The sequence below is a fragment of the Schistocerca gregaria genome, chromosome 7 (assembly GCF_023897955.1).
Source record: "Schistocerca gregaria isolate iqSchGreg1 chromosome 7, iqSchGreg1.2, whole genome shotgun sequence".
Taxonomy (NCBI): domain Eukaryota; kingdom Metazoa; phylum Arthropoda; class Insecta; order Orthoptera; family Acrididae; genus Schistocerca; species Schistocerca gregaria.
The window spans coordinates 241,278,072-241,301,767 of record NC_064926.1 but is presented as its reverse complement, the minus strand read 5'-3'; the positions used below and the strand labels follow the sequence as shown (position 1 = coordinate 241,301,767).

Here is a 23,696-nt window from a genome sequence, read left to right as displayed (position 1 = left end):
GCTACACTGACGTGTGGGAGCACCAATATTTAAAAGATAAACATCAAGTTGTGTCAGCAGATTTTCGGCATCTTTGCCTCGATCAGTCTCATGGTTCCATCCCACAGAGGGTTATGGGCATTGAAAGCACACAGAATGAGGAAAGTTGGGGGGAGTTCAGAAACCAGTGCAGCCAATACATTTTGAGTTACTTCACCAACTGGGGAAAGATACACACTGCAGACAGTAAGATCCTGTGTTGTCCTTACCATGACAGCCACAGCCTCTAGAGCTGTTTGGTGAGGCACAGATTAACTATATACAGAGTAAAGGACATATATACATACTCCACCTAACACGCTATCATAGTCTTTATGGTTCTTGTACTATCCCTGATAGCCGCAAAGGGTGGGTGTCCACATCGCTGGAAATCAAGTTTCCTGAAGAGCAATGCAGAAAGCAGGTGGAGTGCTTAAGAGTTGTGGTAACTCAGCTACACAGTGGAAAAAACTGCCGCAATTAGACTGGAGGATTAACCATTTGGTGTACTGAGAGGGCAAGAAGGGAACAAGGAGGCATTTTATGCCCCAGGGTCACCAGTGCCACTGTTTGAGTGCTTGTGGTGGTTGTGTCCATTGGTTCTAAGGCACCAGGGACATTTATGTCCTCGGGGGACACTAGGATCTCCACCTCATCCTCAGAATTGGAGCCTGCCGGAAGTGATGGTGTGGGAGCCACCGGGAGCTCTTTCTTCTTTTAGGCTGCTTCTTTTTCTCCTTAGGTTCTGCTGGTCAGGTGGGCTGCTCCGAGTTGGTCTCAGGAACCAATGATGATCATGAAGCCCCACGACCAGCAGCTTGTGGCTCCTTCAGCCACTGGCTCGTGTACGGCTTCACAGCAGCAGAAACCTCAGAAGGTTGACTCCTTCCAGGTGAGAGAAACAGGAGAAAGTGGTTGCTTCTCCAGCTGAAGAATGTGGACAGTTGTCCCTGACGGCTTGGGGGGAGGGGGCATTGCTCCTGAAGTAAGTGGGAAGGGACCAATGGGAGGAGGAGTGTCTCCAACCCTCAAGGGGACAGGCATGGTCTGGCTGCCGTGGGGGGTGGGGGGCACTGTAAGAGGCACAGTTGATGGGGATGCTGTTTTCATAAAGTGCGACGTCATTGCCGAAGCATGATGATGGTGTCAAGCATACAGGGTTAAGATGGTCGTACTTCTTTGTTGCCTCTGTGTGTACATCAGCCTGTCCAGTGTCTTATATTCCATCATCCTCTCTCTCTCTGGTAAACAGTGCAGCCTGGTAAACAGAAAGAATGGTACTCTCTGCAGTGGACACCAATGGGAGGAGGGGCACAAGGAATAGTTGTGTGTGACTGTCATCCTCATTCCTGACATGGGGCCGGTGTTACATCGAGAGGACATGTGCGCAAATTTACAGCATTTGAAACAACGCATAGGAGAGGAACATAGGGTTAACGTCACACCAGTATATCACGACCTTGACCTTTTCATTAAATGAATCGCACTCGAAGGCTGAGATGAAGGCACCGGTAGCAAGACTGTTGTACTTAGGGCCTTCTATACAGGCGCGCAACTTGTCATCAGACTGCAATAGGAGATCTTGATGGAAGTAATTCCCTGAACCATGTTTAAGCTCTTAATTGGAGGGGGGTGGGGGCTGAAGGAAACTGAGGCATCACCCAGCTTGGCACAGGTGATCAATGCATGTGACTGGGCAGGGGATGCTGCTTTTATCAATATTGACCCTTCTGCATTTTGGACATTCCTGCAGTTTCCGCAAACTTGTTAGCTAAGATCTAAATGAAAAACAGAGGCTGGATTGTCATAAGAGATTCCCCATTAGACCTTGCACAAACTAAGTATTGGGGAGAATATGCCTCTCGTTTATCTTTACTCTTACATTCCTCCTGTAGTGTAGTCACAAGGGAATGATGTGGGGTCGTATTCCTAGCATTACACTGCACCTTACATCTCTTAGAGAATGCTGGAGATTTTCAAACACCAGTGTCGGACAACTTCATCTGCTTCATTGCGGGTCATCCACCCTGATGCCACCCACTTCGAACAGGGGCTCTCCCCATGGATGACACCCAGCCACAGCAGAAGCCACCTAGCAGGATGGCCATTGTTGGGAGTCCCAATGCCCCAGGCAGATGAGCATCTACCCCTTGGCATACATGGAGAGTCAGCAGTGCAGGCATCAGCAGTGTGAGCCCTGTGCTGTCGGGGCTACAAATGAAAGGGTATTTGATGACCCCCATCACAGGCTGGCTACCATGCTGGATATTGGATGTAAATGAAGGGTCCATTATTATCGTGGATACAGTAGAGGACAGTGCACAATGGATGGAAATTAAGCATGCCATTAGGTGTCCTTGCCCAAAAGGCTGGGTTTCGGGTGCAACTACATTTCCATTACAATAACAGGTGCAGAAGATCTCAGCACACTTCGGATACATGATGCATCACGTGTGGTGTCCTTCCCCAAATGGCCCACACTACAGTAGAATTTTGAAAGATGGGGGTCAAATCCTAAAAGGGACCATAACTTCATAGGCCGAAAAGTAGGAGACTCCTTTAAGTCACCTCTTATAATGGGCAGTAATACCTTGGATCTGTTCTAGCCCCCAAACCTTCTAGAGGAGTTGGGAATGTGGAAGGTAGTAGGTGACTGGAGACACAAGGCTTGGGAAACTTGCCCCTGTATGAGGTTGGAAGAGAAATTGCAGTCTGTAAAGGCCTCAGTGATAGCTTGGTGCATTTGGAGAGGGACTGCGTGTCACTAAAGATGCAGTGACCATGGGTGGCTAGACTGTATGGAAGGAACTTCATGCAATGGAGCGAGTGTCAGCTACTGAATTGAAGGTACTGCTGATGGTTGGTAGGTAGGTAGGTAGTTTGGTTGGTTGGTTGGTTGGTTGGATATGGACGGAGACACTGATTTACCAATTTTTTAGGTGGAGGCAACATCAAGGAAGTGGTCTGGAGGAAGTGGTCTGTTGGGTTGAGGATGACCAGGTGAAGCAAATGAGGGAGTAGGTGTTGAGGTTCTGGAGCAATGCGTAAGAGTTCGTTCACACTCAGTCCAGATCACTAAGGTGTGTGGAATTCTGGGCGGCTAGGAAGGATTCCTCTAGATTGTCCTTGAATAGGTTAGCATAGGATGGTGTCACGTGAATGCCCATTGCTGTACCACAAATTTGTTTCTAGGTGATACCCTCAAAGGTGCAGTAATTGTGGGTAAAAATGTAGTTGGTCATGGTGACCAGGAAAGAGGTTGTAGGTTTGGAATCTGTCAGGTGTTGGGGAAGGTAGTCTTCAATAGGAGCATTAGAGATGTTAGTGTAGAGGGAGGTAGCATCAATTGTGATAAGAAGAGCACCATATGGTAAAGGAACAGGAATTGTGGAGAGACAGTGGAGGGAGGGTAAGTTACAGGTAATAGGCTGAAGATGTTGGTCCATGTGAGCAGAGATTCCCACATGGGGACACAATAAGTAGCCATAATGGATTAACCTAAGTAGTAGCTTCATGGACTTTAGGAAGCATGAAGAAAGTAGGAGTGTGGGTGCTTAATCTTTGAAGGCATCACCTACAAACAGATCGAGGGTACAGGAATGAGCACCCACATGGCACCACCCTATGCCAAACTGTTCATGTCAACACCTCCTCTCCCATTTGCTTCACCTGGTCTTCTCCAACCCAACGAGCCACTTTCCTTGATGTTGACCTTCACCTAAACGATGGCCAGACTGGTACCTCAATCCATATCAAACAAACCAAACACTAGCAATACCTCCACTTCAATAGCTGACACTCATTTCATACCAAGAAGTCCTTTCCATACAGCCCAACTACCAATGGCTATCACATCTGTAGTGTCCAGCAGTACCTCTCCAAGTATACCAAGGGTCTCACCGAGGCCTTCACTGACCGAAATTACATTCCCAACCTTATACAGAAACATCTCCAGTATCTTGTCTCTCCCCCCTACCACCTCCCACAGTCCCACTCCCCTTGTAACTCACTTCAAAGGCAGGGCAATCTGTGAAAGCAGTCACATGATATACCAGCCAAGCTGCAAGCACTGTGCTGCTTTCCATGTGGGCATACCAACCAACAAGCTACCTGTCTGCTTCAATGGACTCTGACAAAATGTGGCCAAGACAGCAGGACTACCCACTTTTACTTCAATAATTGCTTCAAAGCCTGTGCCATCTGGAACCTTCCTCTCAACACGAGCTTTTCTGACTTGCACATTCCCGTAACCTCCCTGGTCTCAACATTCACTAGTCCCTGTCCTTCACACATCTATCCCCTACCCTTTCTCTTCCTGCACTTCTCTCCTTTTTCTACTCCCCTTCCCTGCTCCTGCACCTAGCAGCACTAGCCTGCTTCATCATGTCCCTGCATGCGTCACAAGCACACTACCATTTCCCCCACCCACCGTCTGCTATCCCTCTTCCTCCCCACCTGCGCCGCCACCTTAACCCCTGCTCCCCCCCTCAATTGACAAATTGCTTCCGCCATCAGGCACAGTTGCTGTACACATATGGCCTCGGCTGCCAGAGATAGTGGTCCTGTGTGTGCAAGTTTTATTGTGGGAATGTGTGATTGTTTTCTACATTGAATGAAGCCCTTTCAGCCAAAAGCTCAATGCGACAGAGCATATCCTCTGCATGGTGAGTAGCAATCTATACTTTTCATAATATTCTCATTATTCCAGCCTGGATTTGCCAGTGTTTGATATTAATTTTTATAGAGTTATTTAACTCACCATTCTGAAATGAACATAGATGCAAACAAAACGGCTTAACAACAAAAAGTTTTAAAAGTAAAATGAAAAAAACAATGCAGTGGATACGAAGAAAACAAGGAAAACTTGTACAAAATGCAAATCCATTGTTTCAAATGACTGTAACAAAGCGACTCTACATAATGTACTGTGATGTGTGTAACATTCACAGATTGAAAGAGAGATTTCTTACCCCTCTATAAATACATTTTCACCATCTGAAACATCAGCAAATTCTTCAATGGAATCATGAGGAGAACCCGGAGGAGTGAAGAACTTATCGTCATCACTGGGATTCCCGTCATTGTCAACATCACCACTGCCTCCACCAGCAAGTTCTATATTTCAAAAGAAATGCAAAAATTAAAACTCATCTTTCCACCAAGCACAGTTTTACTAATGTAATTGTATGGAAACAAAAGCTTAGCACATTACCTTTATGTTCACAATGCTTCTCAAAGTTATCGTCACCTGCAAGAAATTGGTAAAAATTAATTTTCATCAAGTACAATTAAATGAGGCCAACTACTTGGGGCATGGTGGGCAATAGAGAGGGAAGGTGCAGGTGTGTTAGAAGGGTGCCAAGAAGGGATCAATTCTCTCTCTCTCTCTCTCTCTCTCTCTCTCTCTCTCTCTCTCTCTCACACACACACACACACACACACACACACACACAAGGTGTAAACAATAACTGTTTATGTCACACAGTGGTATAAACTTATGGTTTAATGTAGGACACTTCTATCAAGTCAGGAAACCAGCTCAAACTGGGCTACACAAACAACCTAAGCTACAGCACATGTGTCTCATGTGACAGTTTCAATATTCTCTCACTCTCTGCAAGCAAATTATTGGTCCGAGAGAGAGAGAGAGAGAGAGAGAGAGAGAGAGAGAGAGAGAGAGAGAGAGATAGGACATTTCTTGTAGGAAATTTAATCTAGTTAAATTCTGGACTGGCATACATGTTTGCTAGACACAGCGGTTTTTGAGTTATTCAAGAAAAATGTCCAAAAGTGACCTTCAAATGCACTGCCACCCCTGCACTCTTCCCAAATGGTTAGGACTTTTTAGTATGTGTTTACAGCACTTCTTCCATTACCATCAGATAAAAGTTTACGACTACATAAATTATTCCAACACTCAATTTTTATTGGGCTTCACTGACTGGGCTATTACACCACCAGTTTAGTCATGCACTCACAAATTGTAACACTGATGTTTGCGTTAATTTTACCTCTCAATTTTGTGGCTTTTGATAGCATAAAATTAACAAGTAAATCTTTTTTCGTCTGGTTTGTTACTATGAAACTAATGTGCATGTAAGGGTTAAGTTTACATCAAATTGAAAAAAATAATAAGTTTGTGAATAATGTTTACAGTAGACTTTTTTCATTAGTCTCAAGAGAAAAGTTAAATTAGTAATCTTAACAAAACAGTTGATCAAGCCAGTGGCATAATAACCCAGTTAATGATGAACAAAAAAGGTCGAATGTGGGAAATAATTTGTGTAATCGCAAATTTTTCTATTGTTGTACGAGGGAATGCCTTGAGCAACACATTAAAAATCTTGACAGGTGGTGTGCAGATGAGAGAGGGTGCATCTGAAGGTCATTTTTATGCATTTTCTTGAACAACTCTACCTGCTGCACCTCTAGCATAAACGTATCCCACTACAAAACTGGACTACATTAAATTTCCTATAACAAATGTCCCAGTATTTTTTTTTCCCCTCTAGGAATAATAATCTGAGCAAAGAGTGCAAGACAATATTGTTTCAGAAGTATTTGTAAACAAATTTGAGGCAATTTCCAGACACAATAGACCAGAAGTATCCTATATCAAATTCTTTATTTTGACTTCCTCTACATCAGGGGTCACTAAACTACAGCCCACGACTTCAGTTCATCCAGCACACAGACAATACTTGAATTTGCTTGATAAAATCTTTGGAATGCAAGATGTTATGATACAATTTAAATTTATGTACTGTGCAGAGCACTCTGTGGGAAGATATTTCTTGTGTGCTGGAACCAATCTTTTCTGCTGTGAACTACATACTTGGACATGCACTAAATCACACACAGTTCCAGCTTTTTCTTGAATAAATTGATTCTAAATTCTGTGGCTTGCCTTATCACACAACAGTGAGGTGGCTCATCTGCGGTAAAGTCCAGTTTTGCTTTCATGAGCCCCAAAATGAAACAGATGTTTCTCTCACTGAAAAATATGGAGCTGGTTCACATTCATCAGATCCTACCTGACTGTCAAAGTTGTCACTTTTGATCAACATTCTATCCCACATGAATGAACTGAACTTGAAACTTCAGGAAAAGAATAAACTCATTTGTGATCCCTACAGAGTCATCAAAGAATATCAGAGAAAGCTGTCATTGTTTGAAGTGCAACTGGAAAGAAAAAATCTTTTCTCATTTTTCACTATTTTACAGAATTTTGTGCAACGATCCCTAAATGATGTCAATCTTGTTTTTCCAGTGAAAAAAAAGTATTCATGTCGTGCATTTTTTGGAGAGATTTACAGCTCTTGGCATAACTGAGAGTGACATCCTATTCCAGAAGCTATTTGATTATAACCTTGATAATGTATCAACTGAATTACAGCTGGAGCTCATTGATTTGTAAGAAAATGACTTGTTGAAAGAGAAGCACAGATAAGAAAACTTGTTGAATTTTACCACTGCTTACTTCATGTTTAGTTTCAAAAACTGAAGAAATTTTATACTGGTATGGTATCAGTATTCAGAACAACTTACGTCTGAGAGTACAAGTTTCCAGACATGAGATGTATTACGTCAGCACATCAAAAGAGTGTGACTGATGAACATTTGAAAACAACTCTCTTGACTTGATGCAGAAATAACAAACCAAACATTAATTACATCTTGAGAGCCAAACATCAGTTTTACAAATCTCACAACCCTTTCTTTTTCCTGCTTAGTTTGTGAAGTTTGGGTACATGCACACTAGGTCTGATTTAACTCTCTCTTTGCTATCACCACCTTCTCTGACAACTTTTTTAGTTAATAAATATGTTGGTTGCATGCCACTTACCCAAGATAAACACTGAATGCTGAATTTAGTTTTCTGTCTTTTTCCCCAGAGCTTTCCTTCTAGCTTTCAAATATTGTTCAGAATGACCATGAAGCCCACACATTATTTTTTCAGTTATCTGATCCACTATGGGAAAAGTTTGGTGCTATACACCACAGTGGTCTGTTGTAAACAGGAATAGAGACATGGACAAATCTAAAAAACAATATACATGGGTGTGGTGCGAAGTAATGTCTCCAAAGTTTTTATGTGAAAACTCAAACCTTTTTAAATAAAACAAACTTTATTAACATTCTATATCGTTATTCTTCATGTCTACATATTTATTTCTTGTATATTAAAAACAAAGATTCCAAGACTTACCAAGCGGGGAAGTGCCGGTAGACAGGCACAATAAAATAACACACAAACACACACACAAAATTTCTAACTTTCGCAACCAATGGTTGCTTCTTCAGGAAAGAGGGAAGGAGAGGGATAGACGAAAGGATGTGGGTTTTAAGGGAGAGGGTAAGGAGTCATTCCAATCCCGGGAGAGGAAAGACTTACCTTAGGGGGGAAAAAAGGATAGGTATATGCGCGCGCGCGAGTATATACCTATCCTTGCGCGCGCCCACACACACACACACACACACACACACACACACACACACACACACACACACACACATCCATCCATACATATACAGACACAAGCAGACATATTTAAAGGCAAAGAGTTTGGGCAGATCTTGTCATAGTCACCCTAGCAACACGTCAATTTATTCCGACAAGAGACCAGCTTGTTGATAATGTCACTGTAGAATGTTTGACAATGTTGACAGAGCCACAACCTCACCTCTGTTTGCACTGCTTCACCACTATGAAAAGTTAAGAACTCAGAGGTGTTCTTGAAGTTTTGAAAACAGACGAAAACAGGATGGGGCAAGTTGAATTTAACATCACAGTTTTCATTCATTATGAGCATGAACAAACTAATGTCTCATATTACTGATATCGATAGAAACATCACCGAACACAGCTTTCATTCTTCTATGGATTTCAACTGGAGGCACTTTTCCACAGTTAAGAACTTAGTTACAGTACGCGTTCTCACACACACTAACACAGTTACATTACATATCATCATGTTACACTCTACAGCTCTGAGCCCTCTAGAGACAAGGGTTTCAAGTTGTGTCTACGAAGTAAGGAAGTTGACTGAGTAAGATGCACAACACATAATCAATCAACCGATATGAGAACAATGAATAAATTTTAGGGCATTACTTTTCAGTACACCCTTGTACATTTTAATAATGGATAAATATTTGGTGCCAACATAATGAAGAGAATACAAGAATGGCTCCAAAGTGAACGCCTAGAATAAACACACGAATGTAACAAGCAGTTAAATTAATTTTACTGTATTCATGCTATAAAGGTTACACTGACAAGTACATGTACTTCTCCTCATAAGACAGTTAAGAAATTTTTCAGGTAACATGCATTTTCTTGTGAGCACACATGCCATTAACAAAGCTGTACAACCTCAAATGATGCAGGGGGGAAAAAAAAATCTAATTTACGTGAAAAACTCACACTGTTAGTGTCACAAATAAGATGGATATATAAGTTAACACAATAGCCAATATGGTTATAGCCACACACACACACAGCCAGGATAAAAGAGAAAATTCAGTATATGAACTAATAGGAATAACTCAATGTATGCACTTATTTACGCATAAAGGAAACATCTGCATGTAGTCCTGCTAATGACCACCTAACTGCATATCACCAACCCTTACATTGCACCCCTCATGATGCAGTTGGGACTTTTGCTAGCAGACAAATGATTTCCCTAAGAAAGTGACACCAGGGCCTGAGTCCTCCTCCAGGTGTACTCAATTTTTAATACATATTTTCACATTACATGTTTGTTTAAAGACCACACGATGCAGAGTCAGCTTCAGCATAATGTTGAACACAATGTTCAATATGCTGCAAGGAAAAGATGAAGAGTTTTGGTCTATCGCAGGGATGATGTCAAAACCAATGAAATATTGTTATAGGTATGCTGGTACATGCTGAACAGCAATGTAAATACAATATCAACTTCATCTGCAAAATAAATGTGGCATGAAAAGTTCTGGCAGGATGTAACACACACACACACACACACACACACACACACACACACACACACACACACACACAAACCCTGTACAGTTACCTTCAGCTAGCTGAATACATTATGCCAGGACTGTAGTTCAGCAGACTGTCTCGGGTGGGGAATAGTGTAGGGTGGAGTGGATGAAGGGAGAAATGAGGCAGTGCGCAATGATGATTTCGGGATGGGTGGCTGACAGCTTGGAAAGAAGTGGCGAGTGTGTGGGATAGGAATGGGACAGGGAATGGCATAAGCCTGTGAAGAGACTGGAACAGGGTGTTCGGGGAGGGTGAATTGGGTAGGTCTTGCACCTGGGCCCTCCCCATAGATACAGCCCTGGTGGCAAGGTGCTGGGAGTGGAAGTGCCATAGAGTGGACCAGGATTATGTGTAGGTTGTGTGGGTGGCAAAGTACCACCTTAAGAGGCTTGAGGAGGGTTGTGGGTAGGATGTGTGTCATTTCCCATCACAATGATAGACAATCAAAGCACTGGGCAAGGACATGGTTCAGCTGCTCCAGTCCACAATCATCATGGGTACTGAGGGTGTGCTCCTTTGCAGCTGGTTCTTGAAGGTGGTGAAGCAGTTAGGAGTGTGTGAGGATATGGCACAGGAAATACGTTTGCCATCTACGTTTGGAGACTGATTATCTATCATCATGCCGGGAAATGATCATCCTACCCACAATCCTTCCCATCTCTCCTAAAGCAGTATTCCAGCACCCACCCACCCTACACAATACCCTGGTCCTCCATATGCCACTCCCACTTCTAAACCCTTGCATGTGGGTCATATACCTGTGGAAGACCCAGATGCAAGACCTATTTGATTCACCCACTCAGCACATCCTACTCCACTTGCATTTCTTCTCTAACTCAGGCAGGGCCACTTGCGAAAGCAGCCATGTCACACTAAATCTGCTGTAATCACTGCACATCATTTTATGTGGGTGTGACCACCAATCCGATCTCCACTTGTATGTATGGCCATTGTAAAACTGTGGCCAAGAAGAGTTGACCACCCAGTGGCAGAACACACTACTGAGCACAACATGCTCGATTTCTCAGGCTTCCTCACAACCCTTGCCATCTGCATCCTTCCTCCCAGGTTTACTTTTCTGAAATTCATAAGGGGGGAGGGGGGCATTAGCCTTGCAACAATGCACCACTCCCATATGCATCCTGGGCTCAATGTCCATTCACTGAATGCACAACTTCTTTCCAACAATCTCTGTTTCCTCTGTCTTGTTGTCACCTACTCCCAACCCACTTCCCCACATCACTGCCATAATGAATTGCACACATTCTCTGGATCCACTGCCCATGTGTTGCACTATTAACAACCACAAAGCCTTGTGGAAAACAGGTGTGACATTTGTTTAATACTGTCCAAAGCCAATTGCAAAAACAAGTTTGTGATGTTGATTTCATTTGCTAGAAAGGCCGAAAGCAATACTTACTAAGCCACAAAAACTATTCTTCTCATTAACTAATTAGTAAAGAGTAATACAATAACAAGCAGGAACCATGCACAGCTTATGCATCAACTGGTTAAAAAAACAGGCCAGGAAATGAACATCCTACCCACAATTCCCCGAATTCCAAAAGAAAAGTGTCTTGTACTTTCAGGACAATATGCTTGCCCAAAAGATACTTTGCAAAGGGTTATCTGGGTGAAGGGGTTAAGAATGAATTGTAAGAAATCCATTGTTATTAAACAAATTTGGCAGTGAATGACTTCAAATATACTCTATTTAAAGAAATATGTGGCTAGAATTGTTTTGATTCCAATGAAAACGTTATGCAAATCAGTTACTGGTATTTTGCATCAAGCCAACTCAGCCACTATCTCAGATTTGGATGAAACTTTGCTTATTTGTACTCCCTATGAAGATAGACGACCACACCAAATTTTACCCGTCATTATCTCCCTTTCTCTTTCCATTTCAGGACACTTCAAAGTTCATATATTTTGTTATATTTACATTGTGATTCTACAGAATAACACTTGCTAACATTCTGAAAATAAATTGCCATGTTTTACTGATCATGTAACGAATGTGACATTTGGGAGTTGTGTACTCTACAGTATGAGGATTGTCGAAAAATATACCTCTAAGTAAAATTATAATGAGAGGGAGAAAATGTATTTTTAAATTTTAAATCAAACAATGGAAAATCCAGGATGGAATGTATCAATATTATGAGAAGGAAAGTTGCTACTCACCATATAGCGATGATGATGAGTCACAGATAGGCACAACAAAAAGATTTTCACACTTAAAGATTTTGGCCAATGGCCTTTGTCAACAATAGACAGACATACGCACACTCACGCAAACACAATTAACAAACATGACTGCAGTCTCAGGCAACTGAAACCACACTGCGAGCAGCACCAGTTCATGATGGGAGTGGCGACTGGGTGGGCGAAAGGAGGCGGCTGGGGCGGGGAGGGGGAGGGATAGTATGGTGTGGATGGCTGACAGTGAAATGCTGCAGGACGGGAAGAGGTGAGGAGGGGAAGTAGCAGAAAAGGAGATAAATAAATAATAACAACAACAATAATAATAATAATAATAATAATAATAATAATAATAATAATAATAATAATAAAAGACTGGACGTGGTGGTGGAATGACGGCTCTGTAGTGCTGGAATGGGAGCACGGAAGGGGTTGGATGGTTTAGGACAGCGACTAATGAAGATTGAGGCCAGAAAGGTTATGAGAACGTAGGAAGTATTGCAGGGAAAGTTCCCACCTGCGCAATTAAGAAAAGCTGGTGTTGGTGGAAGGTTTCATATGGGTGTGAAGCAGTCATTGAAATAAAGGATATCATGTTTGGCAGTGTGTTCAGCAACTGTGTGGTCCACTTGTTTCAGGGCCACAGTTTGTCGGTGGCCATTCATGCAGACAGACAGCTTGTTGTTTGTCATGCCTACATAGAATGCAGCACAGTGGTTGCAGCTTAGCTTGCAGAACACGACTGGTTTCACAGGTAGCCCTGACTTTGATGGCATAGGTGATGTTAGTGACTGGGGTAGGTGGTGGTGGGAGGATGCATGGGACAGGTCTTGCATCTAGGTCTTATACAGGGGTATGAGCCATGAGGTAAGGGATTTGGAGCAAGGGTTGTGTAAGGATCGACGAGTATTTGTGTAGATTTGGTGGATGGTGGAATACAACTGGCAGGGGTGGGAAGGATAGTGGGCAAGACATTTCTCATTTCAGGGCATGGTGATAGGTAATTGAAACCCTGGTGGAGAATGTAATTCAGTTGCTCCAGTCCCGGGTGGGACTGAATTACAAAGAGAGTGATCCTCTGTGGCTAGACGGTGGGGCTTTGGGAGTTGGTGGGAGACTGGAAAGATAAGGCATGGGAGATTTTTTGTTGTACAAGGTTGAGAGGATAATTAGTCAGTGAAGGCTTCAGTGAGACCCTCGGTATATTTTGAGAGAGACTGATCGTCACTGCAGATGCGACGGCCACGGTATTTTTGTTGTGACTATCTGCGACTCAGCATCTCTGGTATGTGGTGAGTAGGTACTATCCTTTTCGTAATACTGTTACATTCCACCTTTGATTTTCCATTGTTCAAGTTAATTTAAGTACATTTAAATAACTCAAAAGACAATGTGAATATTTTATAACAGTAACATTGTCATCTCAATCAGGCACAAACCCACCTCCAAAAATTGTTAAGTTCTTCCAGCTGATGTTTCAGAACTTTCAACAACAGCAAGCACATTAGGAATGGGAATGGGGCAAATATCCTCTCATTTGGGCCAATCGAATGATAGCGAAAGTCCTGAAGGGTGTATAAACTATACGGTAACATATGTTTTGGTGTATTTTGTTCAACAATTATCCTGAAGTACCACAGATTGGTACATTTACAAGCTTCATGTATTGATGTGATTTGGACTTGCTAGTTGATAATGTAAGAAACAATTTGCACCTACTAATTTCTTATAATATAGGTCCACAACACTATTAATATTTTAAATGACACCTTATTCGCTTTAAGCTGTTAACGTTCAAAGTTCACTATTGATATTGGAAATTCATGCCTTCTTCAAGCATCTACAAAGAGTTGAAAACAAATGTGATCTCTCTCATAAATTCACCTAGGTACAAGGAAGAAACAAATTAAGTTTCTGTCTAGTCCCATGTCCATTAAATGGCCTTGGCCAAAAATTCAAAATACTTTCAAAGTTTCTGAATACTCAGCACAGGAAGCACAGAATCTATGTAAAGAAATGAGCTTCTTAGCAGAACCAAGTCTAAAAAGACTTAAACACAAAGCAATGGATTTAGTAATACATGTTTAACAAAGAGATGAACAGTCTACCAATGTTGGAAAGTATAAAAGATGTTGGAAGCACAGAGGAAAATCAATGTAAAAGCGACCAGTTCATTTTACACAATTTGCATGAAATATATTCAGCCCTTCAAAGGATTTATTTTGTCCAAAATGGTGTGTTTTAGCAGGTGCTAACGCTGCTTTCTCAGTATCTGCCTCCATAATTCATTAAAGCATAATTTTACTAACGCCTGCAGTACCACTTGAAGAAAGCTATAGATCTCGCAAAAAGATTGTATTTGAAACTTGAGCTGGGCAAAAGTGTTCTTTTCAGAGATCAGATCAGAACTGGTCACTCAGAGGAATGAACTAGCTCTTTTTCATGACTCAGCACTCACCATTCACTCACAAAAATAAGTAAAAGGAAAGTACATTGCCTTTTTAATTCAGGTAATTAAACCTATATTTTTATCTGGTTTGGTCCTATTTTGGAAGAGGAGTAACAATTTTGTATTATGTCCCTAGTAATTTTCAGATACAGAAGTTTTAAAGTTTGTCTGCAGCAAAAATTATAAATACTACATCCAAAATCTAAATATTTTTTATAGAATAGAAACATTTTAATAATGAAGACTGATCCCTGTAACAATTTGAAACTTTTATTGAAAAGAAATATAAAAATTATAACAACTGTAACTGAAGTGTATCTGCAGTAGTCATTTACAGCCAGTATTACGTTTCCATATAGGAAAAATTAATCTCTATTGTCATTTATAAATAAAATTTGACCCATTTTAGTCGACAAGAGTCTCTTTTTCTTCCTAGTGCTCACTTGTCCTGCTTTGGAAATAACTTGTTCAGAGGCCACTGATGTTGATGTGATACACGATACTTTTAGAACAAATTGATACAGCGCTGGCCACAGCAAATTTCTTGTTGTCCACCACTTTAAGGTATTGCTGTTTCTAGGCAAATATTCCTTCACTAAATATTTCTTTAGTTCATTGATTGGTTGGTTGGTTTAAAAGAGGGGAGATGGGACCAAACTGTTAGGTCATTGGTCCCTTGTTCTGAATAAAACAATGCCACAAGGATGAGAATAAAACAAGCGAGACTGACAACACAAACCGGAGAGAAAGGAAAAACCACAAAAACGACAGAAAGGCAGCAAACACTTAAATGGACAAAAGGGGAGAAGAAAACCACAGAAATGCAAGAAACAGATAGGAGGGATTAAAATGACAAAACAGATTACCATGGCTGGCTGACCATGAGAATAAACAGGAGAAGCCAGCCACTCTGCAACACATTAAAACATCCACCCTAAAAGCACTAGGGTGGAGGACACAGAGGGACAAAGGACATGCACTAAAACTTAGATCAAATGATAAAACTCACCCTCACGAATAAAACATAAAACTAAATCAGCCGTTGAGGCACTGTCAGATAAAATTAGCGGCAATGAGTCCGGTAACTGAAGATTTCGTTGCAGGGCAGTCAAAGTGGGACAGTGCACCAGAATATGGGCCACTGTCAACCAGGCGCTGCATCCACACCGAGGTGGGTCTTCACAACGCAGGAGGTAGCTGCGGGTTGCCCAAGCGCGGCCAATGCGAAGCAGGCAGAGAACCACAGAGTCCCTGTGAGAGGCCCACATGGAAGACTGCCACACATTCGTAGTCTCCTTAAGGGCACACAGTTTTATTGCACATACTGAGACTATGCCATTCCATCTCCCAAAACCAAAAAACCTGGCAGCATCTCCTTAAGCAGTTTCCATGTAGCCTGTTTGGCAAGCCTATCAAAGCAAGTTCGTTGCCTGGGATTCCGACATGTCCTGGGGTCCACTGAACAACCGGACCATTCCAAGGCATAGATGGACTCCTGTATGGTCGCTACCAAACGGTGACGAGGGCAGCGCTGGTCGATAGCTTGTAGGCTGCTCGAGGAGTCAGTACACAGAAGAAACCACTCCCCAGGGCATGAATGGATGTGCTCAGGAGCACGAGACATAGCCACCAGCTCTGCAGTGAAAACACTGCAACCACCGAGCAAGGAATGCTGTTCAGTATGTCCTCCATGGACATACGCAAAGCTTATGTGATAATCGGTCACAAGCTGTCAGTGTAAACCACTTCATGAGAGCCACAGGGTGAACTGAGTCCTTTGGGCCATGTGAAATGTGCAGGTGATACTGCAGCCTAGGTGTACACCATGGAGTTATACGTGAATGGGCCTCAAGTATAGGTGGTAAAGGCAAGGATTCCAGTTCAGATAAGAAGGGATCGGATGGGGAACTGCAATTGGAAGCCCTGACATGGGCCGCTGATGCAGGAGATGAACCACTGTGGGTGGGAAAAAGACGACGGTAATTAGGTTGCGCAGGAGAACTACGTGTGCAACATAACTGGTGAACAGTTGTGCACGCCTGACTTGCAATGGAGGGTCACCGGAATCGTCCTGAAACCTCCCTTGACTAGTCAAATGCCACAGTGGGTCAAGTAAACACAACGCTGAGGGTGCCACCGAACCATAAACCAGATTCCTATAGTCAAGGTGGGATTGAACAATGGCTCTGTAGAGCTGCAACACCATAGAGCGATCTGCACCCCAGATGGTGTTGCTCAGGCAGTAGAGGACATTGTGTTGCTGCCAGCGCTTCTGCTTAAGCTGACAAAGAGGAGAGAGCCAAGTCAATCAGGTGTCAAAAACCAGTACCAAAAATCGATATGTCTCCACTACAGTGAGGGGACCATCAGTAACGTAAAGTTCTGGTTGCGGGTGAACGGTACAACAATGACAGAAGCACATAACACTAGAGCCTATGACTGCGCCTTGTGAATGGCTCCCTGTAGGCGCCACTCATCAACACCAGTACTGGTGGAGCAGTACGAAATGTTTAAGTCGTCTGCACCTATAAGTCGCCTAGACCTATATCTCTAACGTCGATCAGTTGTAGAATTTTGCAACACGTATTATGTTCGAGCATCATGACTTTTCTGGAGACTAGAAATCTACTCTGTAGGACTCAGCATGGGTTTTGAAAAAGACGGTCATGTGAAACCCAGCTCGCGCTATTCGTCCACGAGACTCGGAGGGCTATAGACACGGGTTCATAGGTAGATGCCGTGTCTCTTGACTTCCGCAAGGCGTTCGATACTGATCCCCACAGTCGTTTAATGAACAAAGTAAGAGCATATGGACTATCAGACCAATTGTGTGATTGGATTGAGGAGTTCCTAGATAACAGAACACAGCATGTCATTCTCAATGGAGAGAAGTCTTCCGAAATAAGAGTGATTTCAGGTGTGCCGCAGGGGAGTGTCATAGGACCTTTGCTATTTACAATATACATAAATGACCTGGTGGATGACATCTGAAGTTCACTGAGGCTTTTTGCAGATGATGCTGTGGTGTATCGAGATGTTGTGACAATGGAAAATGCAGGAGGATCTGCAGCGCATTGACACATGGTGCAGGGAATGGCAATTGAATCTCAATGTAGACAAGTGTAATGTGTTGCGAATACATAGAAAGATAGATCCCTTATCATTTAGCTACAAAATAGCAGGTCAGCAACTGGAAGCAGTTAATTCCATAAATTATCTGGGAGTATGCATTAGGAATGGTTTAAAATGGAACAATCATATAAAGTTGATCGTTGGTAAAGCAGATAGCAGACTGAGATTCATTGGAAGAATCCTAAGGAAATGCAATCCGAAAACAAAGGAAGTAGGTTACAGTATGCTTGTTCGCCCACTGCTTGAATACTGCTCAGCAGTGTAGGATCCGTACCAGATAGGGTTGATAGAAGAGAGAGAGAAGATCCAACGGAGAGCAGCGCGCTTCATTACAGGATCATTTAGTAATCGCGAAAGCGTTATGGATATGATAGATAAACTCCAGTGGAAGACTCTGCAGGAGAGACGCTCGGTACAGACTTTTGTTAAAGTTTCAAGAACATACTTCCACCGAAGAGTCAAGCAGTATATTGCTCCCTCCTAAGTATATCTCGCGAAGAGACCATGAGGATAAAATCAGAGAGATTAGAGCCCACACACAAGCATACCGTCAATCCTCCTTTCCACGAACAAAACGAGACTGGAATAGAAGGGAGAACTGACAGAGGTACTCAGGGTACCCTCCACCACACACCGTCAGGTGGCTTGCAGAGTATGGATGTAGATGTGAATGTAGATGTAGATACAGAGAGGGGAGGACGGACGGCCCTACAGCTGCTGCTAGGCTGTTAATGGCCACTAAAAATAGAGAGACACCTACTACAGAGCCCTGTGGGACCCCACTCTCCTGGATATGGGAGGAACTATGGGAAGCACCAACTTGGACACACAAAGCACGAAGTGACGGGAAATTCTGCATAAAAATCTAGAGCGGGCCTAGGAGACCCCACTTGTATAATGTGGCAAGGATATGATGTCACCAGATGGTGTCATATGCTTTTCGTAAATCAAGAAAGACAGCAACAAGGTGTTAGCATCTGGAAAAGGCTGTTCCGATGGCAGACTCAAGGGACACAAGATTATCATCAGTAGAGTGACCCAGGTGGACACCACCCTGGCACAGAGCCAGTAGACCACGTGAGTCCAAGACCAACCCCAATCATTCCAGCAGCTTACAAAGAATGTTGGTGTGGCTGATGGGCTGATAGCTATCCACATCAAGTGTGTTTCCCCCCCCCCCCCCCCCCCCCTCAGGGAAGGAGGGTGTCATTACCCGACGGTGCACAGTCTGGGCACCACACTGCATTACCAAAGACATCATCCAGCTGGTGGATGCACTCATTACCCAGGACCACCAAGTGACAGTGAAAGCCATAGCTGCCGTAGTCGGATCGAGCGTCAGAAGTGTTCACACCATCATGAAGGAACAACTGCATGAAGGAACAACAGCATTACTCACAAGCCTTGACCACCCTTTGCCAAGCGATCAAATCAAAACAACCAGGTAATCTCACCTGGGGGTCATTCTGCTCCACGACAATGCAAAGCCTCATGTGGCCAACACAGTCGCGGCACTCCTGCATAAATTCAAATGGGAGGTTCTCTGCCACCTCCCATATAGTCTGGACCTCTCTCCCTGTGATCACGCCATTTTTGGTCCCCTTAAAGAGACTCTGAGGAGCAAACGATTCACCTCTGATGAGGACGTCCAGCTGTATGTGTGGAACTGGTTAACATCGCAGCCCCGGGAATTTTATGAGACAGCCATTCACACAGCCTTCTGTCACAGTGGGACAGTGTCTCAACAGCCAGGGTCAATACTTCTAACATACAGGTACTGGGTTTCTGTAATTATGCCTCTGGCTCATTTCTTTCTGAGTGCCTCTAATATCATGCACGTTAAAACATTTGTGTGTTCTACAAGCCATTATATTTAGTATCCTATCCATCCACAGTAATTAAAACCTACAAAAAGGCTACCAACACACCAACAACAACTACAAATACAACAGGCATAGAAGAAGGCATAACAGTACACTTAACAAGAATACTCACACAACAAAAAACAGAAGAGCAACAACACAAGACAACAATAACTAGACCAAATCAAAGAAGAATACAAAGAGAACAGAGTGATGCTTCAAGTCACTGTGTGGTCTGCTCTGTACAATCTCGTCCACAAAAGCAGCAAAGAGCAGGCAGCTAGTTTGCAGTCTGATCAGTTAAGAGTGGTGGGGAATAGTGCGCTAGATTCCAATCTGATTCCTGAGAGTGGTCAGGAGCAGTGAGCTAGTGAGAGGTCCAATCAGTGAAAGTGCTGGGGAGCCTCAGCTGTCAGGAGGGGAGTGATGCCTGGGTCACTTTGTGATGCGCTCCGACTACAAGGTGGCTGAAGACAGCAGCTTTTATAATCGCTGGCAACTCATTCCGGATGTGATGCTTAGTCAAAGGATAAGAAGTAACAACTCACTCAAAAGTATGCAAGCTTTTACTGAGCTTCTGAAATTTGAGATATTCTTTTGAAATCAAGAGTGGAAACACGATGCTGGAAGTGTTTTCCACCTTAACGAATTGTGCAGAAGCACTTGGAATCCATTTGCCTCGGTAGCTGCGCAGTCACTACTATGGAATGTAAAGTGAAGGGGCCCAGGTTCGATTCCCATTGGGTCAAAGACTTTTTTTCCACTCGGAGACTGTGTTGTGTTGTGATTACTTTCACATCATCCTAATTAGTATTACTATTGAGATAGCTGAATGAGTACTGACTGACAGCCAATCAAATTTTTAAAAAAACCTGGAGCTTACTGTATTTTGTTTTCATGAATGAGGAAAGCTTCATGCACTAACAAATCCACATGTGCACATGGTCAATAACACATTTTTTGTAGCTTGGGAAATGTTTTCTTATGGATGAGGGGTGGGGTGCCACTGCAGTAGCCCCAGTGCAGAATTTTCATCATGCTAAGTATACCCAGCAGAGATGCATTTTTAAATCAGGTGAGCTACCATTCATTTTTTCTGAATCACCCATCATCTACTCTTTAGAAAGATCTGGCTCTTTGAATCAATGCAGGAGCGGACTGCCAGTCTCCAGTGAAAACCTGACCTCTGGACGTATGCTATGATCCTGTAAAGAACGATCTCCAAAAGAAACATTATTTCCTACAAACAAATTTTGGAAACTATAATAAAGATGAACCTCCTGTTTATCATCAATAGATTTAAACCAACAAAATATAAATGATCATTTTTACTGCAAACATTGATGGCTTTATTGAGGATCTTTCATCTAATTTGGAAAAAACTTGTTCGGCATTCTTACATCACTAAGTCTCAAGCAACATATAATAAGACAGTTATAGAATCATCCGCTGCAAATCTTGCCAAAGTATAAATGGACTTCCATGAAAAATACTCTTACTAATCAGTATGAAACCGGAATATACAATTAATCACCCTTGTACTGTGAATTCTGTAATAAGTAATCTAAAAAACATTGCAAGTGAAATTAGTTAAATGTCTTCATGATGTGGTGAAACATGTCTGTGTTCGCACAAAATGGAAGAAAGATTGGAGTTATGTGCCATCGACAAGCTCGGATTGTGTCTATGATGGGGAAGGAAGTCAGCCATACCCCTACAAAGGAATCATCCGGCATTTGCTTAGAGCAATTTAAGAAAATGACAGAAAATCTAAATCGGGATGGCAGGACATGGGTTTAAACCGTCGTCCTCTTAAATGCGAGTCCAGTGTGCCAACCACTGCAGCTTTTCACTCGGTCCACAAAAGGTAAGAACTAAATTTATCAAAGAAACATTTTTAAAAAAATCTGTAGTAATGGTCGTGTAGATCACTAAAAAATAATTTTATAAACCTATGCCCCTTGTATTAAAAAGTAATCTGATAAGAAGTGGATTTGCATTTTGTGAATCTCTCTTGATAATTTTCATGTTTGCAACACAAAAATTTTTGCCAGATTGGGACTCAAACCCGGAGTTCCCATTTATCATGAGGGATCACCTTAACCACTTCAGCTATCTGAACACACCTTGAGGACTGACCCAAACTTTCATACAACAACATAAACCCAGGTTCGAGCCCTGGTCCAGCACAAACTTTCATGTGTCACAAACAGCTGATATCAATCCATATTTGCAGTATGTGAATCCATTCTATAATATTTACCACTGCTGTAACTGTAACAACAGTGCCTGTTCCTTCAGAATTGAACAAATCTGAAGGACACTGTAAAGTGAAGATACAGATATTGTATAAACACATACTTGTAATCATCCATAATGAATCTGATATGTTGGATGATTAGGAAATTGTTGGATTGTGATTGCATAAGTGAGCTAGGTTAATACCTTTGGAACTGAAGTAGTACGATCCTCACTTCAGCAAGGAGACTGTCTATAGGACTAGTCCAGAAGATTCCAGTGACCTGTCTTAATCCACAATGATTGACTGGGTTCAGCTATTTCCAAGTTGAATGCGCTTTTGTGACACAAGCCTGCAGCCATAATCCAATCAGGATGAGGGCAAAGCCTGGTAAATAAGGAGGAGAAAACTGTGAATCATGCCCCAACAGATGGGGGCAAGGAAGCAGAGTGTGTGAAGTTTTCTCAATCAGCCTAGCCTTTAGATGAGTACAGTACAGCCCCATCAGCTTTTTTATCACAGGAGTCTCAAAAATCGAGTCGGTGCAACAATATTCAAGTGACAGATAGCCACACAGTGTTCTGGATCAGGATGAATCCTGGTGCAATGACAGACATGCACAACTTGGTGTTTTTATGGGAGAGAAGCATCCAAGCAGAGGCCCTTCGGATAGTGCCTTGGAGCTAGCATTCAGCCAAGGCTACAAAGTGAGAGCTATACCAAATGTGGGTTACCATTGGTTGAATGGTGGTCACTAACCCACTGACAGTGAAGAAGATGAGTGTAACACTCAGTATTGAGCCCTGCAGGACACCATTCTCTAGGTCGCAGAGAGAGCTGAGTGATGTACCAACTCTAGCCTGATACAACCCGTGGGATAAAAGTCAGAAAAATCAGTAAGAAGTCTTAAAAGCCTATTTGAAGGTACGTAAAATGTAATTGCACAAAGCAGTGTCATATGCTTTATGTAGGTAGAAAGAGACTGCAATGATATGTTGGCATCTTCAGATTGTTGATTACAATCTACCCACAAGGTCGATTGTGAATCGTCTCTACTGAAAACAAAAATGATAGCTGGACAATCACCCACTGAGCTACAATCCTTTCAAGCAGTTTGGAAGACACAAGGGTGAGGCCAATGGATGTGGGTTTTTTAGCCTCTTTAAAGACTAGGACAACACTATCTTGCCATTGCACAGGAAAAACACCTTCTAGCCAAATATGGTTGAAGACCCTGAATAGACAGAGTCTTTGAGTAACATTCAGAGAGGCCATAATGTGTGACGAGTCAAGAGCTTGAAGCAGTCCTCTGTTAAATGTTCATTATACAATTTAACTTGACCGGGGCATGCTCACTGAGGGGGAGGGGCAAAATGTAGGGGCATATGTTCAACTTGTCTTTTATGCATTCGAATGGTAGCTGGTTAAAGAGAAAATCTATGTTGCAATTGCAAAGTGGGACACAAGGTGTTCACGGACAACCATCACATTAGTGAATATAACATCTTTAAGAAGGAGACCCGGCACAATACACAGCTTGGCCCACAACTGGGAGAAAAAGGCATTCTTCCTAAGGAGATGTAGCACCTCCAGTATTCCTTATTCCTGCATTTAATTAGATAGCATGGAAGGAGGTCACTGTCACAAAGATCACCATGCAGTGAACATTTTAGCAAAGACACAAATTTTAGTTAAGAGACTGTAAAGTTAATAGTAGGAAATGTGCCATGGGCAGCACTAAAATGGGTAGGGGTA

At 42.6% G+C, this 23,696-nt stretch overlaps 1 protein-coding gene across 2 annotated transcripts in view; it reads right to left on the bottom strand.

The window, feature by feature from the left end:
- The window catches only part of LOC126281266 (ankyrin repeat and LEM domain-containing protein 2), a 100,570-nt gene that overhangs the window by 13,514 nt on the left and 63,360 nt on the right, over positions 1–23,696 (bottom strand). For both annotated transcript variants that reach the window (XM_049980082.1, XM_049980083.1), the window contains exons 8-9: positions 5,231–5,266; positions 4,989–5,133 (exon numbers count right to left, since the gene is read on the bottom strand). In XM_049980082.1, coding sequence (XP_049836039.1) covers positions 4,989–5,133; positions 5,231–5,266 — 181 coding nt within the window. The remainder of the gene's footprint in view (positions 1–4,988; positions 5,134–5,230; positions 5,267–23,696) is intronic.